The sequence below is a fragment of the Pleurodeles waltl genome, chromosome 9 (assembly GCF_031143425.1).
Source record: "Pleurodeles waltl isolate 20211129_DDA chromosome 9, aPleWal1.hap1.20221129, whole genome shotgun sequence".
In the NCBI taxonomy this organism is placed as follows: domain Eukaryota; kingdom Metazoa; phylum Chordata; class Amphibia; order Caudata; family Salamandridae; genus Pleurodeles; species Pleurodeles waltl.
Genome location: NC_090448.1, coordinates 565,095,109 through 565,111,517, shown reverse-complemented (window position 1 = coordinate 565,111,517; position 16,409 = coordinate 565,095,109). Strand labels below are relative to the sequence as shown.

At 43.4% G+C, this 16,409-nt stretch overlaps 1 protein-coding gene across 4 annotated transcripts in view; it reads left to right on the top strand.

Annotated features, from left to right (window-relative positions):
- The first annotated feature begins 1,140 nt into the window (after positions 1–1,140).
- Positions 1,141–16,409, top strand: part of CCDC97 (coiled-coil domain containing 97) — a 92,790-nt gene continuing 77,521 nt past the window's right edge. For 2 of the 4 annotated variants that reach the window (XM_069207532.1, XM_069207531.1), the window contains exon 1: positions 1,457–1,599. In XM_069207532.1, coding sequence (XP_069063633.1) covers positions 1,593–1,599 — 7 coding nt within the window. In that variant the 5' untranslated portion in view covers positions 1,457–1,592. Of the gene's footprint in view, positions 1,600–1,941; positions 2,030–16,409 lie in introns of all 4 variants that reach the window. The other 2 variants (XM_069207533.1, XM_069207534.1) reach the window with 2 other exon arrangements.

Sequence of the window (16,409 nt, the reverse complement as noted above, 5' to 3'; positions counted from 1 at the left end):
TCTGGTAGCGCTTCCTCCGAAGACGCAATGTGGGGCAACCAACCTTTTTGGCGTGCAAAGCTCTCAAAATGATGGGTGAGAGGCCCCAGAGCGTTTGCCAATGCCTTATTTACCGAGAGCTGCACGGTATTGTCCAGCGCGCCCGCCAGATTCTCATCAAAAAAGGGGGGCTCACCCCCAAAATACTCTTCGTCCTCATAAGAATATGATTGGGCCATATTATCTCTGCCACGTGTAAAAACGTGGATTCTGGGTATCTCTGTCACGTGTAAAACGTGGATTCTGGGTAGTACAAGACTACAGTCAGGGGGAGTGCAAACCCCAGCAGGCTGAAAGCAGCATATTAAACGCAAAACACTGCTCTATAATGATTTAAAGTGTGGAGGGAGCCAGCCTGCAGCACTCTAGGCAGCGCCTAATCCAATTTGTACAACCCTGGTCACAGCGTGATACCAGGGCGTCCGGGAGTAAGGAAGAGGCGGTCCGGCACAAACCAGGAAGAGCGATCGCCCAAATTGCCTTAAAAAGCTTCAGGGAGCGTTGCCGGGCGATATGCGGCACTTGCACCTTCCCATTCTCTGTCCGCGCGTTTAATTTGAAACGAAACGCACGCGCGACAGACAAAAAGGCCGCCGATCCGCCTCAACCCTCTGAGAAAATTTCTCCGAGTCGGGGAAAGACCCGACACACTCCCGCTCCACAATTAGCGGCGCACGTATAGCAAACACAGCGCGAGTCACAAAGCTCAAAGACAAGATAAATGTACTTAGCTGGCTGTGGAAGCAGCAAAGAAAGAGGAAGTTCTTTAGCCTCTTCGGTTTATATACTCTGTTCTCTATGGTTATCTTGTACATACTATGAATGCTGGGATATGTTTTTCTTTTAACAATACCTTCTCCTATTGGCGGCTATTTGAAAATAAAGCATAGAAAGAGAATCATAATCTGAGCCTCCGATCCTGACGTAGAATTAGCGCACTTCACTTATCTGGCTGCTGGAGCAGCAAAGAAAGAGGAAGGACTATAGCATTCAGGCTATTTATGGACAGTATAGACCCATGATTAGTGGACTGGGGTTCATGGGATTTGTAGTTTTTTGAATTCTTACACTTTTATTGGCTGCTGTGTTTGTCAGTAAAGTGAAGAGAAGCATAATCCGAAGCCTCCAGTCCTGACATTGAATCCCCATACTACTTCATGCACTTTATCCCCTGCTTGATCTAAAGTCAAGCTGCAATTGCTGTCCGGAGATAGACGTCATTTAGTTCCCCTATTTGTAGGCGGAACTGTTACTGCAGCAAACGGAACACCTTTTCCTTCCAAGATATTTTGTTTGCAAGCACGTTCCTCTCTGGCACTGCAAGAAACGTGTAAGTGCAGCAAACGCCAATGTTTCCGCCTCCCTCCAGCATGGCCGCCATTTGGACACTGATAGTATTTTTTCTGTTTTCACTCCGGAAACCTTCCTCCTCTTTGTCGTTGCTGGCCGGGGATCCAAAATATCACGGACATGCACCATCAATCCCGGAAGTCCTGTATCAAGTAGGTTATTTTGCTGCGAGTGTGATGCGTTAGCCCTGTGGCACTTGGATAATGGAAGGTAAGGATGGATCGGGTACGAGAAACTGTGATAGACAGGACCACAATAACAACGTGGGGGGTTGGGGTGTAAGTAGTTCCCGTAAAGACACCAACTCCCTATCGTATCATTTGAATAGAGGTTGTTGGTTTCGGATATCAGACCATACTAGATATCTAAACCACATGGATATATACATCAAAGAAAAACGGGCGAGGTGCTCGCCAGACATAGGAACGCATCAATAAAGACATAGTCTACAACTGTTTCTGTACAACTTCTTACCACTCAAGTAGTGTGCTGTATTATTAGCGACAGCAGGATCTTAAAACTTTCCATTAATGTGCTTCTGCTGCTCATTAGAGCCAAAGTGAAGAGGAGTGAGAAGCCAGTCATGGATGAGAGGAGAGGCAGAGAAAAGTGCAGCCCTGTCAAGTACGACGCATCAGAGGTGAGATTAATGCATTTTAATGTGGTGGTCCTCATCACTGCGCTAAAATTCAAAGGCACGTATTTATAGCGCCTCCTTGACAGCAGCGGCACACTGAGGCAGAGAGAGAGACGTTGGATGGAAAGCAGTGGCCAAGTACTGATGAGCAAGCAGCGGTGCCTATACCGTGCGCTGCTCTACCTGGCAGAGTATGAGATTGCTGTACTGCAGAGTTACTGTACAATGTAAGTTTTGAATCAATGCTTAGTCAGGAGTGGGTCACGTCGGCCCGGGGGGCACTTTGTTTTTTTAGGGTCGAGCCTGCGCATGCGTATCGCTAGCGAGACGCTTTAGGTATTAGAAAAGGGCTCGGAGCCCCATCGACATCACATCAGTGTCTTTCATTGGCACGTTGGCTTGCCTGTTAGAATCAGCTTGCTTTGATTAGTGGAAGGCACGCATACGTCATGCCTTTTCCTGTGGTTAGCCCTCCTCGAGCGCAGCTACCAAGTACAGAAAACATGCGAGGCTCGCTGTTTCCCGTCAGGTTGGTGGACTACTTTTTCTCTATTTTTGCAGCGCGATCTTGCTGGGAAGAAGTCAAGCGATTTGCATACTATCGATCTTGTTACACAGTTAATTGCACTTTTGCCGGTTACGTTCATAATTGCACTTTTGCCGATAGGTATTATTACGAGTGAACTGTAGCAGCGGATCATGCTATTTTTTTTCTTTTAAAGCAAGAAAAATCCGGTTGGGAGTTTACAACTGGGAATAGCTGTAACTCCGACAAATGCGAGACCCTAGTGCATCGCAAATGCTTGTTTTAGTTTGCTGCTGCCTGCCTTGCCACTGAAGTAATTACATAGGTCACCCGTGGCGTGCCTCGTTGATGCGTGGCTGGCGACATTCATTGGCCAGTGATTATTCGCAGTCATTGCAGAGGCTGGTTTATCATGATGAAATAATCACAACTATACAAAAGAATCTGACAGCCTCTGGTGGCGCGTGCTGCAGGACTAGTCACGGCCGCAACTGACAGGTCTGTGAATGTTGTGAATATTTAATTTACAGCTGTCTGACCTGTAGCGGAGCGGCGGGCCCAGAGAGAGAGAGAGGAAGCAGGGAGAAGTGTGGAAAGTGGAGTGTTCTGAAAGCAGCAGTGGTGAAAGAGTAATAAAGTAAGAGGGGGCTTGTGCCTTGTCCCACTAAAAGGGAGGAAGTTATAAAGGCTAGGAACAAGAGGGTAATGCCTCTTACAGCAGCGAGGGGAAACAACCGTTCTGTCTGCTTTATGTTCAGACTGACACTACCACACATGCAAAAAAATATTGGCATTGTTAGGTCGAGCATAGCAGCGCACAAGCGCTGGTTTTTGACCTGTTGTAATCTATTCTATGGACTTTAACCACACCCATCACTTTCATTTGTTCCTGAGCCTGCCTTTCAGTACCTTGATGTTGTTGGTAAATGCTTTACATTTGTCCCACCTTGAGGCTGTTTTGTTACCATCTTGGAGACTGACCCTGTTACAAGGGTTATTGCACGATAGGCCAGATAGCATCATGTCAGCCCACTATTATTTCTTTTGCCTAACCGCTTCACTCATGGTGTTATGTTTCTTCTTCTTCCTTGGTTTCTGGCTTCTTGCTGTTTCTTTGCAGTGTCTGCGGGGTCTTTTCTATTTTTTTATTTTTTTTTGTTACAGTTTTATGTAGCGCAAACTCAGCACAAAGGTATTGGAGCGCTTTTTTGTTTGTTTTGCAGTTTTATATAACTCAAACTTGATACAAAGGTATTACCGCACTTTACATGAGCACCAGTTACATTACACATGAACACATTCATTTCTGGTAGCAAGGGGAGATGAAGAGATTTGCCCAGAATTATAGGATGTTGAGCCGGCACAGAGACTCCAACCGTGTTCCCCATCTCCAAAGTCAGCAGCACTGGCCCTTACGCCACATCCTCTCACCTAGAGTTGAGTTCTTTCTCTGGTGCATGTTGGGGCAGTCTGAAAATAACTTTTTCTTTTTTTAAATATAGTGTTGGGTAATACAGGTTCTGCCATTTAATAGCGCTGCAAAGCCAGTTGCATTCTTAGCAAAATCACTATAATTCATTTGCATCGACCTTGCTGAGATGAAGAGGTGAAAATGCTATGTCAGGATTGTAATCTATGACGTTCTCGTTCTGTCAAGACCTCTGCAGTGGGTGCATTAGCCAACTGTCTTGAGTAGAGCTTAACTCTAGGCGTTAGAACGTGCTCTTGATAACCTCCGGAGGGTCAGCAACCAAGCACATAGGTTAGTTCTAGGCAAAAAGTTGGCAAAAGCTGTCATCTCCAGAATGATGGAAAAGGAGTAGTGACTCCAGACCCAAGCACTTCACAGCCTCAAGCTTGATAGCAAAAAACATCTAGCCTTTTGATGTAAATTGGGTCTCTTCAAATAGAGTTTAGTTAGCGCAACACATACGTATTGGAGCACCTTTATTTTTGTTGCAGTTTTATATAGCGTGAACTCGATACAAAGGTATTACAGCGCTTTACATGAGCACCGATTACATTAGACAAGAATACATTCGTTTTTGGTAGAAAAGGGAGATTAAGTGATCAGCCCAGAATCACCGGACTCAAACTGTGTTCTCCTGCTCCGAGTTCGGGAGCTGTGGCCCTTATGCCACATCCAGTCCCCTAGGGTTCTTTGGTGTGTGATCTGGCTGTCTGGGAATGACTATTTATTATTATTATTTTTTTTTCTTTAAAAAAAAAAAAAAAATGTTTGGTAATACAGGTTCTGCCCTTTCATAACACTGCAAAACATGTACCATTCTTAACAGAATTGCTATAATTCATTTTAAGTTAAGATGCCTCTTCTGTTATTCTCTTTGTATACAGTCAATGTTTTTAATAGTTAGGCTGGTATTGCCAATGTAGAGGAATAACTCTTTTTACATACAGAAATATATGGCTGCCCCCTTTTCTTTGCTCCTCACTGTCTTGGCCCCCTCATTTTCCAGGTTAAATGCCACAAAGGTGCCTCTTTTGAGCTTGTTTGATTCTATAAAGTTTAAGGTAAACACTAGAAACTGTTGCATCTCTACGGTATCACAGACTGTCTGTAAGAATGAGGCAAAAACACTCCCAAGATGGCGGCCTTGTCATGTCCTCTCTCCTGCAGCGACAGGCCTGAGAGTGTTGCTGTGGCACCTGGCATAACCCCACTGCACTCCAAACCAAAACACATAGGTAAAATACATTGTCACTAATAACGCCAACTCTAGCTCTCACAAATGGGAGAACATTTGCATTGCAAATGCTTTTTTTTTTTTTTTCCATCAATATTTTGGTGGTTAAGTGGGTGTAATTTCAAATATTTATGTGTTTCCATGGACTTCATTTTGTTCATGAAAAAGTGTCACTCATGGTTGTTGAAATGTCACTCATAATTAAACTGAAATCGTGAAAATGTCACACGTAGCAATCTGAAACCTTGGCAGCTTTGAAAGTGTAGCTAAAGCAATGATGACTGATGAGGAAGAAAACTAATATAGGGAGTAGAAATTAGGTGTTCTTGTCTTGCTGAGGGAAGGGTCTGCCTAACTCTTCATTCTTGAGCGATCACCTCAGAAGTCTTGCTTTATGAAATGCACATCCAATGATACAAGAGTGGGATAATCTGGTAGAGAGAGACCGGCAGTTATAAGAACTAGACCAAATTAATGAAGACGCTGCGCCTTCCCTGAGGAATGAAGAGATCCTCTATATTTAAAAAATGCTTAAGATACTTCTTTTATACAGGCTTTGGGCCAACTTGATTTGCTTTTCTAATGGTTTATGTACTACATTAATTTGGGTTTACCACACTAGACCACTCTTTGAGGTGTTCCTTTCACATACAAGTAGCTTAGCATACAAAGCAGCCTAATATACCACGACCTAAGAACCCATACTAAATGATAAAGGCGTTGCTGCTTTGTAAGTTATGAGGGTATGAGACAAGCATATTTCAAAAGTTTGGTTGAAAAGAGCAAGCATGTAAAGGTGGTCCTTTTAAGTTAAAATTTTTATTTTAAGTTCTCATGGTACTGGACAAACAGTGGATTGCTGTAGTTGCCACCTAATACACTTAAAAGCAAATGCAAACTTTAAAAGGTTTCTCTTAAAAAAATAGCTCTCCCTAAGCGGACAGTGCTCGCTTGATGACTATTGTTTGTAAGAAATACACTTATTTGTGAATGATCCCTCATATATTTTCTATGGAGACTGGGTTAGTCAGTACCTGGGTAGGATCAGTTGTTGGCACTTTACTGTTTGTCAGAAATGGGGTTAATTTGGGAGAGAAGTACTCCTACAGACTCAATAAACCCACTCTGGTTAGGTCAGAACTCAGTTCTGAGATAATCTTTTCAACTCCTGAAAGCTCTGGCACAAACAGCAGGCAGTCCCCAGACAAGTGTGTACTAAGTTCAAGCAATGCCAACAATTTCAAAGTACAGAACACAACCCAGAAACTTCTTGGACCAATTTACAAAAATATATACAATTTTATGAGCAAAATAACACCAATATTATTAAAATAGGTTAAGTGAAACCATTTGTATGCATTGTTAATCATTTAAGGTAAGGAGCACTTAGAAAAAGTCACGCCCTCTGGAAAAACAACAGTTCATACTGGAGTTGAACCTAAGTGCAATTTCATGCTGCCCACAGTGAAGCGGAGGTCGGATACAACAAACTGGTTGTCCTAGTCAAAGGTTTTACCTTCAGCCTTATTTTCCAGCTGCTGGAAAACATTAATCTGATCAGTCCTGCTGCCCCTCGATCCTCAGGGCAGGCTTCTGGGCACCAGCTCTCTCTCCAGCCAGGTCTCCTGCAGGATCTAGTCCTTTCTAGTCAGCTGGGCTTTCTTAAAGTCAGGACTCCTTTGTTTTGTGCCCCTGAAGCAGGTAAACAGGAGGCCAGCCAGGGTGCTAGCAAGATTCAGGGGTCCTTGTGAGAGTCATTTTCCCATCAGGAGACAGAAGGCATAATTGTCTTTCCAGCAGAGCCTTACTCTTTTGTTGTTGTCTTCCTAGGTCCAGGAATGTTCTTCGGAGGTTGATGTGGAGTTGCTAGATTTATCCTGTGCACTAGCTAGTTATTGGAGGAATTCTACTACCCAGTAGAACAATTTTCTCGCAGTGCCCTCACCTCTTTTTGCAGCACATACTCTTTTCCTTTCTGGAGAGTTACCCAGGAGCTCCTGTTTCAAGATGGCAAGACCCAGCTACCACCAGACAGGCCTATCTTTGGGTTCTTGTCCACTTCTCTACATGGCAGTGTCATAAAACCGTTTCCCCTCCTACTGCGGTTGGAGCCTGACTGTCTCCTTTGCATCTCAAAGTCTAAAGAGTTAGTGAAAAAGCTTCCATTTTGTTCTGCCAACTGTACCTGCCCATCCCAGGTAGCTAATCCCTGTTAAGTGGTCAGCAGTTAACACCTCTTGGCCTCTCCTGGGTCAAAGGCAATCCAGTGTCCTCTTTTCTAGGGTTAAGTCTCCCATCCAAAGATGTGTATTCCCACTCTTGAAGTATAACATGTGACAGAACTGTTTTTTCCTCCTATTGTGACTTGGGACTGTCTGTCTAGAAGGGTGCTGAGAATAAATAGAAAAAACTAACCTTGGCATCTCCAAGTTAAAACAGGCAGTGTTAAAGCTGCCCTTTGTTCTGTCAACTGTTTCTGTCCACTGCCAGCTTGGTTATCCTTGCTAAGTGCTCAGCAGTTAACACCCATTGACCTTTACAAAGTTATTTGTTGGCTTATGTCAGATTTTGGAAACTAAGCAGGGAATAAAAAGGTCTTTTTTAGTTCTTTCCTAAGTGGAGGTGGAAAATATATATTTTAATCCCATTTAGGCCTAATAGTGAAAGGTCAGGCCAGGCTTACAAAGTGAAATAGATATGGGGTTTTATTTCATTATCCGGGCACTAAAACTCAATGCAGAGTGTGCCCTATTCTTTATAAATTGACCATAAAGAATTAGGGAACACAGAAAACTATTTATACTATTGGCTTACATGTGCAAAACAACATGTATTTGTTTGCAACTCACAACCATAAATTGTATAAAGCTAAATATATTAAAGTAACTGCCAAATACCATATATCGTATTTATTCTTTGATTATGCATTCAGGGATGTTTAATAGTGTAAAATTGTAAAAAAATAATAATACGTATAGACCATCACAAATGAACAAAATGAATATTCACAAACAAATTGACGTATAATCACAAAAAACATATACATATTCTGTGGTCATTTCTTGCCTGTCCCAACCACAATTTTTGGAAATGATAGATGGTGTTTATATTTACACTTTAGAAATCCATAATCCCAATGGAGTTAGCAAGGGAAAGGAACACATGAAATCTATTCGTACCAAATCACACACACTTCCCCAAAGTGAACATTTTTGGAAGTTCAACCCATGTTTGCTCCTCCAAAGAAATAAGCGGGCAATGCATTTCGGTCTCTCTAGAATTGCAGGCTTCATCAGCACTGGCAGTTGACAAGTAACCAATTACCTTCTTGTTAATGCTTATATAACATTTTAAAGAGAAGGTGCATTCAAACTCCTTCTATATGCGGTGCTCAACCAGTCACTGGTAACAACTTTTCTCTTGTCTTTGGGCCGTATTGAATCAGAATGCCTGGCTAGTCTGTTGTGTGAGGGCTCAATGCATGGGACACTCTCCTTCTTTGCTCGGGTGCAATCCATGCTGCCTCAGCAAACCTTGAGCGGGGCCCCAGCTTTGAGCATATATGTGTTGCAAATATGCACTGCAGCCAACTATGATATTTAACTATCCATTCTATAGACGCAAATAGGGCACTATTTACAATGAACTCTTAGGGAAGTTCACTGACTAACTAGAGAGTTCCAATATACAGAACATGTTGTGGCGGGGAAGCACGCACACTTTGACTGTGCTACAGCGCATGGTCCTTAATAAGTAAACTTACAAGGGGACGAGTATAGGCCGCTGAACCTTTTGATTCACATGAGTATCCTAGCTATGTAGTAATCAATGTTCATTAATAATCAATATACAAATCAATAACCACTAATAAAAACATTAATCATCAGTTGATAATGTCAACAATTCATGAATAACCACGACTCAATATACGTTTTAAGAATTTTTATTTCCCTATTTGTTACAATACTGATCCATACGGTGAATTCAAACTTTATTCAATCAGCTCAGAATTAGTTCATTAGTGACCACCAATAACATAATCTAATCAGAACTTGAGAAAACATATGCTCTAATGCTTCAACATAAGCCAACAAAGAGAAATATATCAACATTAATAGCAGAGTTCAGCAATCAGTTTGTCAATCCTTTGTCTCTGTTAACGTCACTCAAAAGAACCCTACCTAACCCAGATTAGCATGTGGGACTTCATGCGAAAACAATTTAGAGCCTGAATTTGAAAAAACATATAGCTAAGAGAAAAACTATTTAGACAGCGCAGTTGGTACCTAGAAAGAAAGGCGCAAAAGTTAACAGTCACATTGTCATAGCTACCTATCCACGGAATGGATCAGCAACAAAGTCAGTCTTCGTCTTCAGGTCATCAATCGATCAGCAATGCAGCAGGCTCTCAAGAGCATGAGCCTAATGACAAAGTCTAGAATCTCTTCTCCCCCAATATCATCAAATTTGGGATAATGTCTCTCCTCCGACATCTGCCCCTAACATCTCTGAATTCTCCCCTTCTGTCACGTCATTATATCAAAATTGCCCAGTCCATCCCCTAATTCCTAATTGGTCAATTAATCGCCATATGTGACGCTGTCCAATACATTAAATTCTTCAAATCTATGAATTCTTATATTTCGTCGCTCTCATGTTGTCGATTGGTTCACAGTACGATGTCCTCATCATCCGGCTCATCAGGTATCGAAAATGTTGCATCTTCTTCTCCAGTCAGTGTCTCTATTGTTCGAGTCCTTGGAAAGTACATCTAACCTGCTCCACACACTATGTTGCAATATTTATTCCCTCATCTCCTGTCTGTCGGTATATTGCAGAAAAATCTTGCTAAGCAGACTTTATTAACATAGAGTAGGTCAGGGTCAGTTCAACACATTAGCTTCTCTACAGTGCATGGTTATTCCGCTGCTGCTTGAGGCCTGGCAAAACTAGGCCACAACGTTGGCTACGTTAGCTCTACAATATAATGCAAAACATACCTTATACATCTTAATATGACACATTACTACATTGTTATTGCAAATTTTCAATATTTCACACATTTTAAAATCATTTTAGTACAACTCGTGTAAGTTGGTAGCCACTCTTCGTTGGCACATTTTTAAACGTGCACATACATTTTTCTATATTTAAATTTGTCTATCATTTTCTTGTTAATCAAAATGCATAAACATTCATTAATAATTTCTAATTAACATATCTGCTTCAACAGTCCCTCCTCTGATGACTGTCATTACACCATTCTTTGCCATAATTTCACAACTGTCTCTTCTGTATTTTGCCTTCTCCTCAAGTCTTCCCTATAGATTCTTTCCCTGTTTGTTCTTCTTTTAGACTTTCTCAATTTAATCTTCTGACACAATTTACACGAACCCCATAATCCTAATTTGCAAGCAATCACAATTAATATTCCCCGTATGATTTTTAATAATACCCCATTCCAAATGTTACTAAGCCAATTTCCCACTGGAGCCAATCCTTTTCCAACCTTTTCCCAAACACCTGGTTCCTTCAGTTCCTTCAAATCCTTACTTGAGTTAGTCAGGTTAGTAAGTAAGCCTCTTATCTCCTTACTGTTATCTGGAATATAGGAACAACAATGCGTAGAGTTAATCATTTTACAGACTCTGCCGTCTTTTGCTAAAAGGATGTTTAAAGCAAGCCGATTTTGAAGCGTCATAGCTCTAGCCGCAGCTAATTCGGTATCTATCAGGAGTATTGCCCCTGTAGAATTTGTCAGCATGTTATCCACAATAGTAGACAACTTTCGTATCTTGATCAAATTCAGTATGACTCCTACAGAAGGAATCACTGCACCAAAGATATCTCCCGAAACTGCAGAAGAGGTTTCCCTCCTCTATCACTTATGATGTAATTCAGTCAATTTCGGAAACGTCTTTAAGTCAGCTATCTGATAAATCTTTGGCAAAATTATCCCGAAATAACATGTCCCATACCATCCTCTTGGAAGAGAAGAAAAAAATCTTCTCTCACGGTTCAGTTTTACACTCGGAACCCCTTTTCCTTTGTCAAAAATCGATTAGCAGCTTGTCACATCCGTTTTTTAATGTCAAATCAAGTTATCAATGTCCCTTCCGGTTTATTTTCAACGGCCTCTTTAAGGTTTCTCCAGATTAGCTCAACAATTCAGCTTCTGGATCACCTTCAGGTTATATCAAAGTACTGACTCAGAACTTCTCTATCAAAACAAAAAGACATAAACTTGTGTCGCCATTCATTGGTAGTTGCATACGCACATTCAGGACCTGCGTAACTTCGAGTTGCTATTCTTTCTTTTCAACTTTAGATCACGACTTAATTCTCCTTCACTCAATTCTTCTTTTCTCGTAGTATCTACTTCTTCCTCCGTTATTTCATTTATGACCAATTCTTTCCTCTTCCCTATCTGCGACTCAGGCCAATTATCTCCTTTTCTTGATCCTTCTGTCAATATTTTTCTCAGGATTGGACTCTTCTCTTTTTCTTCCTCTCTGGTGTTTTATCTTGATGGACCTGCAATGGGCTCAGGAGGAGTCGGATCACTTTGACTTTGATCCGTCTCAACTCTTTTCCCCCCTCTTGGTCTGGCACTTGCTCTGTTTTTCAGCATCATCTGCTTCTGGGAGAACCTCTGCTGAGCTAGACTCTCCTGCTGTATCCGTTAAGATTGATTTTTCCGCATCCTCCTGTAATTCTTCACTCTTGTCTCTTTTTTAGGGGGTAATAGAACCATCTTCCACAAGCTCTGACTCAATTTCAGGCTCTCTTGGCTCTTTTTCTGGTTCAGGTGCGGCAACCTGTTTCGCTGCTGTTGGTGCTCTCTATAACACTTCTTCATGATCTTGCGGACATACCACCCTCTTTGTATGGCTCACGTGTATCCAGTTCGGGAGTCCTTCACACTTCACAGCTGTTGTTGTTGTCAGGACCACTTGGTACGGACCTCTCCAGCGTGGCTCTAAACACGTTGTAAGGAAATGGCTCCCTGTTGCAGTTACCCCCCCACTTGTTTCCTGATACTGATGCTGACTTGACTGAGAAGTGTGCTTGGACCCTGCTAACCAGGCCCCAGCACAAGTGTTTTTTCACTAAAAATGTACCATTGTTTCCACAATTGGCACACCCTTGGCACACAGATAGGTCCCTTGTAATAGGTACCAGTGGTACCAAGGGCCCTGTGACCAGGGAAGGTCCATAAGGGCTGCAGCATATGTTGTGCCACCCTAAGGGACCCCTCACCTAACACATGCACACTGCCATTGCAGATTGTGTGTGTTGGTGGGGAGAAAAAGGCAAAGTCGACATGGCATCCCCCTCAGGATGCCATGCCCACAAAATACTGCCTGTGGCATACGTAAGTCACCCCTCTAGCAGGCCTTACAGCCCTAAGGCAGGGTGCACTATACCACAGGTGAGGGCATAGATGCATGAGCAATATGCCCCTACAGTGTCTAAGTCTGTTCTTAGACATTGTAAGTACATTGTGGCCATATTAAGTATATGGTCTGGGAGTTTGTCAAAAACAAACTCCACAGCTCCATAATGGCTCCACTGAATACTGGGAAGTTTGGTATCAAACTTCTCAGAATAATAAACCCACACTGATGCCAGTGTTGGTTTTATTATAAAATGCACACAGAAGGCATCTTAGAGATGTCCCCTGTATTTTACCCAATCCTTCAGTGCAGGACTGACTGGTCTGTGCCAGCCTGCTGCTGAGAGACGAGTTTTTGACCCCCTGGGGTGACCGCCTTTGTACTCTTTGAGGACAGAAACAAAAGCCTACTCTGGGTGGAGGTGCTTAACACCTCCCCCCTGCAGGAACTGTAACACCTAGCAGTGAGCCTCAAAGGCTCAGGCTTCGTGTTACAATGCCCCAGGGCACTCCAGCTAGTGGAGATGCCCGCCCCTGGACAAAGCCCCCACTTTTGGTGGCAAGTCCAGGGGAGATAATGAGAAAAACAAGGAGGAGTCACCCACCAGTCAGGACAGCCCCTAAGGTGCCCTGAGCTGAGGTGGCCCCTGCCTTTAGAAATCCTCCATATTGGTTTTGGAGGATTCCCCCAATAGGAATAGGGATATGCCCCCCCTCCCCTCAGGGAGGAGGCACAAAGAGGGTGTAGCCACCCTCAAGGACAGTAGCCATTGGCTACTGCCCTCCCAGACCTAAACACACCCCTAAATTCCGTATTTAGGGGCACCCCAGAACCCAGGAAAACAGATTCCTGCAACCTAAAGAAGAAGGACTGCTGACCTGAAACCCTGCAGTGAAGACGGAGACAACAACTGCTTTGGCCCCAACCCAACCCAACTTCGAAGAAAACTGCAACAGCGACGCATTCGACAGGGACCAGCGACCTCTGAAGCCTCAGAGGACTGCCCTGCACCCAAGGACCAAGAAACTCCAGTGAACAGTGGCTCTGTTCAACCATCTGCAACTTTCTTGCAACTAAGAAACTACTTCAAGGACTTCACGTTTCCCGCCGGTAGTGTGAGACTTTCTACTATGCACCCAACACCCCCGGCTCGACCTGCGGAAAACCAACACCCGGGCGACTGCGAGCCCGTGAGTAGCCAGAGTTGACCCCCCGAGTCCCCACAGTGACGTCTGCAGAGGAAATCCAGAGGCTCCCGCCTGAACGAGACTGCCTGTAACAAGGGACCCGACGCCTGTAACCAACACTGCACCCGCAGCCCCCAGGACCAGAAGGAACCGAACTCCAGTGCAGGAGTGAACCCCAGGCCACCCTCTGCCTAGCCCAGGTGGTGGCTACCCCGAGGACCCCCCGTGCCTGCCTGCATCGTTGAAGAGACCCCCTGGTCTCCCCATTGCTTTCAATACAAAACCAGACGCCTGTTTGCACTCTGCACCCGCCGCCCCTGTGTCGCTGAGGGTGTACTTTCTGTGCCTGCTTGTGTTTCCCCCCCCCCCCCCCCCCCCGGTGCCCTACAAAACCCCCCTGGTCTGCTCTCCGAGGACTCGGGTACTTACTTGCTGGCAGACCGGAAATGGGGCACCCCTGTTCTCCTTTGAAGTCTGTGTTTTGGGCACCTCTTTGACCTCTGCACCTGACCGGCCCTGAGCTGCTGGTGTGGTAACTTTGGGTTTGCCTTGAACCTCCAACGGTGGGCTACCTTGGACCCAACTTTGAACCCTGTAAGTGGTTTACTTACCTATTAACTTAACAATGACTTACCTCCCTCAGGGACTGTTGATTTTTGCACTGTGTCCACTTTTAAAATAGCTTATTGCTATTTTTGTCAAAACTGTACATGCTATTGTGATTATTCAAAGTTCCTAGAATACCTGAGTGAAATACCTTTCATTTGAAGTATTACTTGTAAATCTTGAACCTGTGGTTTTTAAAATAAACTAAGAAAATATATTTTTCTATATAAAAACCTATTGGCCTGGAGTAAGTCTTTGAGTGTGTGTTCCTCATTTATTGCCTGTGTGTGTACAACAAATGCTTAACACTATCCTCTGATAAGCCTACTGCTCGACCACACTACCACAAAATAGAGCATTAGAATGATCTCTTTTTGCCACTATCTTACCTCAAAGGGGAACACTTGGACTCTGTGCACACTATTTCTTACTTTGAAATAGTATATACAGAACCAACTTCCTACACACGTCTTGAGAACATGTTTTTGGACAACGACCCAGTCTCCGGCACTCAGATTGTCCCTGGATCGTGGAAGGGTGGCAGGGTGGTGGCCTGCACCTACTGAAAGAGTGAACCACATCAGCCAGTCCCTTGCATTAGTCTAACACCATATCATCTGTAATGTTTACAAGTGCATTGGCTGGAACTGCTGGTAATCTCATTGCTCTACCCATGAGGATCTCATGAGGCGCCAGCCCTATCTTCCTGTCAGGTGTGTTTCTCATCGACATCAACAGCAAAGGCAATTCATCTGACCATTTCAGATTCATAGCTGCACACATCTTTGCAATTCTTGATTTCAAGGTACCATTCATCTGTTCCACTAGTCCTGATGCTTCTGCTCAAGGTTTAGTGCTGCACATAAGAGTTTAATCACCTCGTTGTTGAAGTGAGTTCCCCTATCTGATTCTAAACAGATCGGAAACCCGAAACTTGGTATCAACTCCCTAAGTAACAGCTTTGCTACTCTGTGTCTGTCATTCCTTCTTGTAGGGTATGCTTTAATCCAGTGACTAAAAATGCACACAATCACCAACACGTACTTCAAACCTCCACATGCAGGCATCTCAATGAAATCCAATTGCATTCTGCTGAATGGACCGATTGCTCTTCCAATGTGGCTGAAATTCACCACTGTCCCTTTTCCCACATTTAGCCGCTGACAAATTGTACAGCGATGACATACTGCCTCTCCTGCCTGCCTAAACCTGGGATTAACCCAGTCGATCTTGAACAAATGAACCATGGCATCCTTCCCAATGTGTGCCTGGCCTTGAGAATAACGGGCCATTTGTGACAATAAGCTATTGTGCAGGACCATCTGACCCTCCTAAAAAACCCAAATCTCATCAGGACGTTGGACACATTTTAATTTGGACCAGAGTTGTTTCTCTTCTTTGTCAACATTACTTTGCATTATTTTCAATTCTTCCAAAGTATCGATCACTTTCAATGCAAAACTTGTACATGGGTTATCTTCTTCTGACATCAATTCCCACTTATCTTTGAACGACCTGCAGTTCAATGCGCAAAACCTTGCGACTTGATCCGCATGTCCTTTTCCCAGTGAGATGTAGTCCTTTGTCTTTTGATGTGCGCTGCATTTTACCACGGCAATTTCTTCAGGCAACTGTATTGCATACAGCAATTCTTTTATTTTGTCGCCATTTCCTAATGGTGAATCAGTAGAGGTCAGGAAACCTCTTTGCACCCACATTTGACCAAAATCATGAAAAATTCCAAATCTATATTGGTTGTCATAATAGACTGTGACTCTCAATCTCGCAGAAAAATTGGCACGCTCTAGTAAGAGCTACCAATTCTGCTACTTTTGCAGAATATACACCTCGGAGCCAAGAAGCTTCTAATGTCCCTGTAATTGTGCATACAGCATATCCTGCTCTCAAAGTTCCTGTACCATCTCTGAGACCAGAACCATGAACATAGACAATTTGGTCATT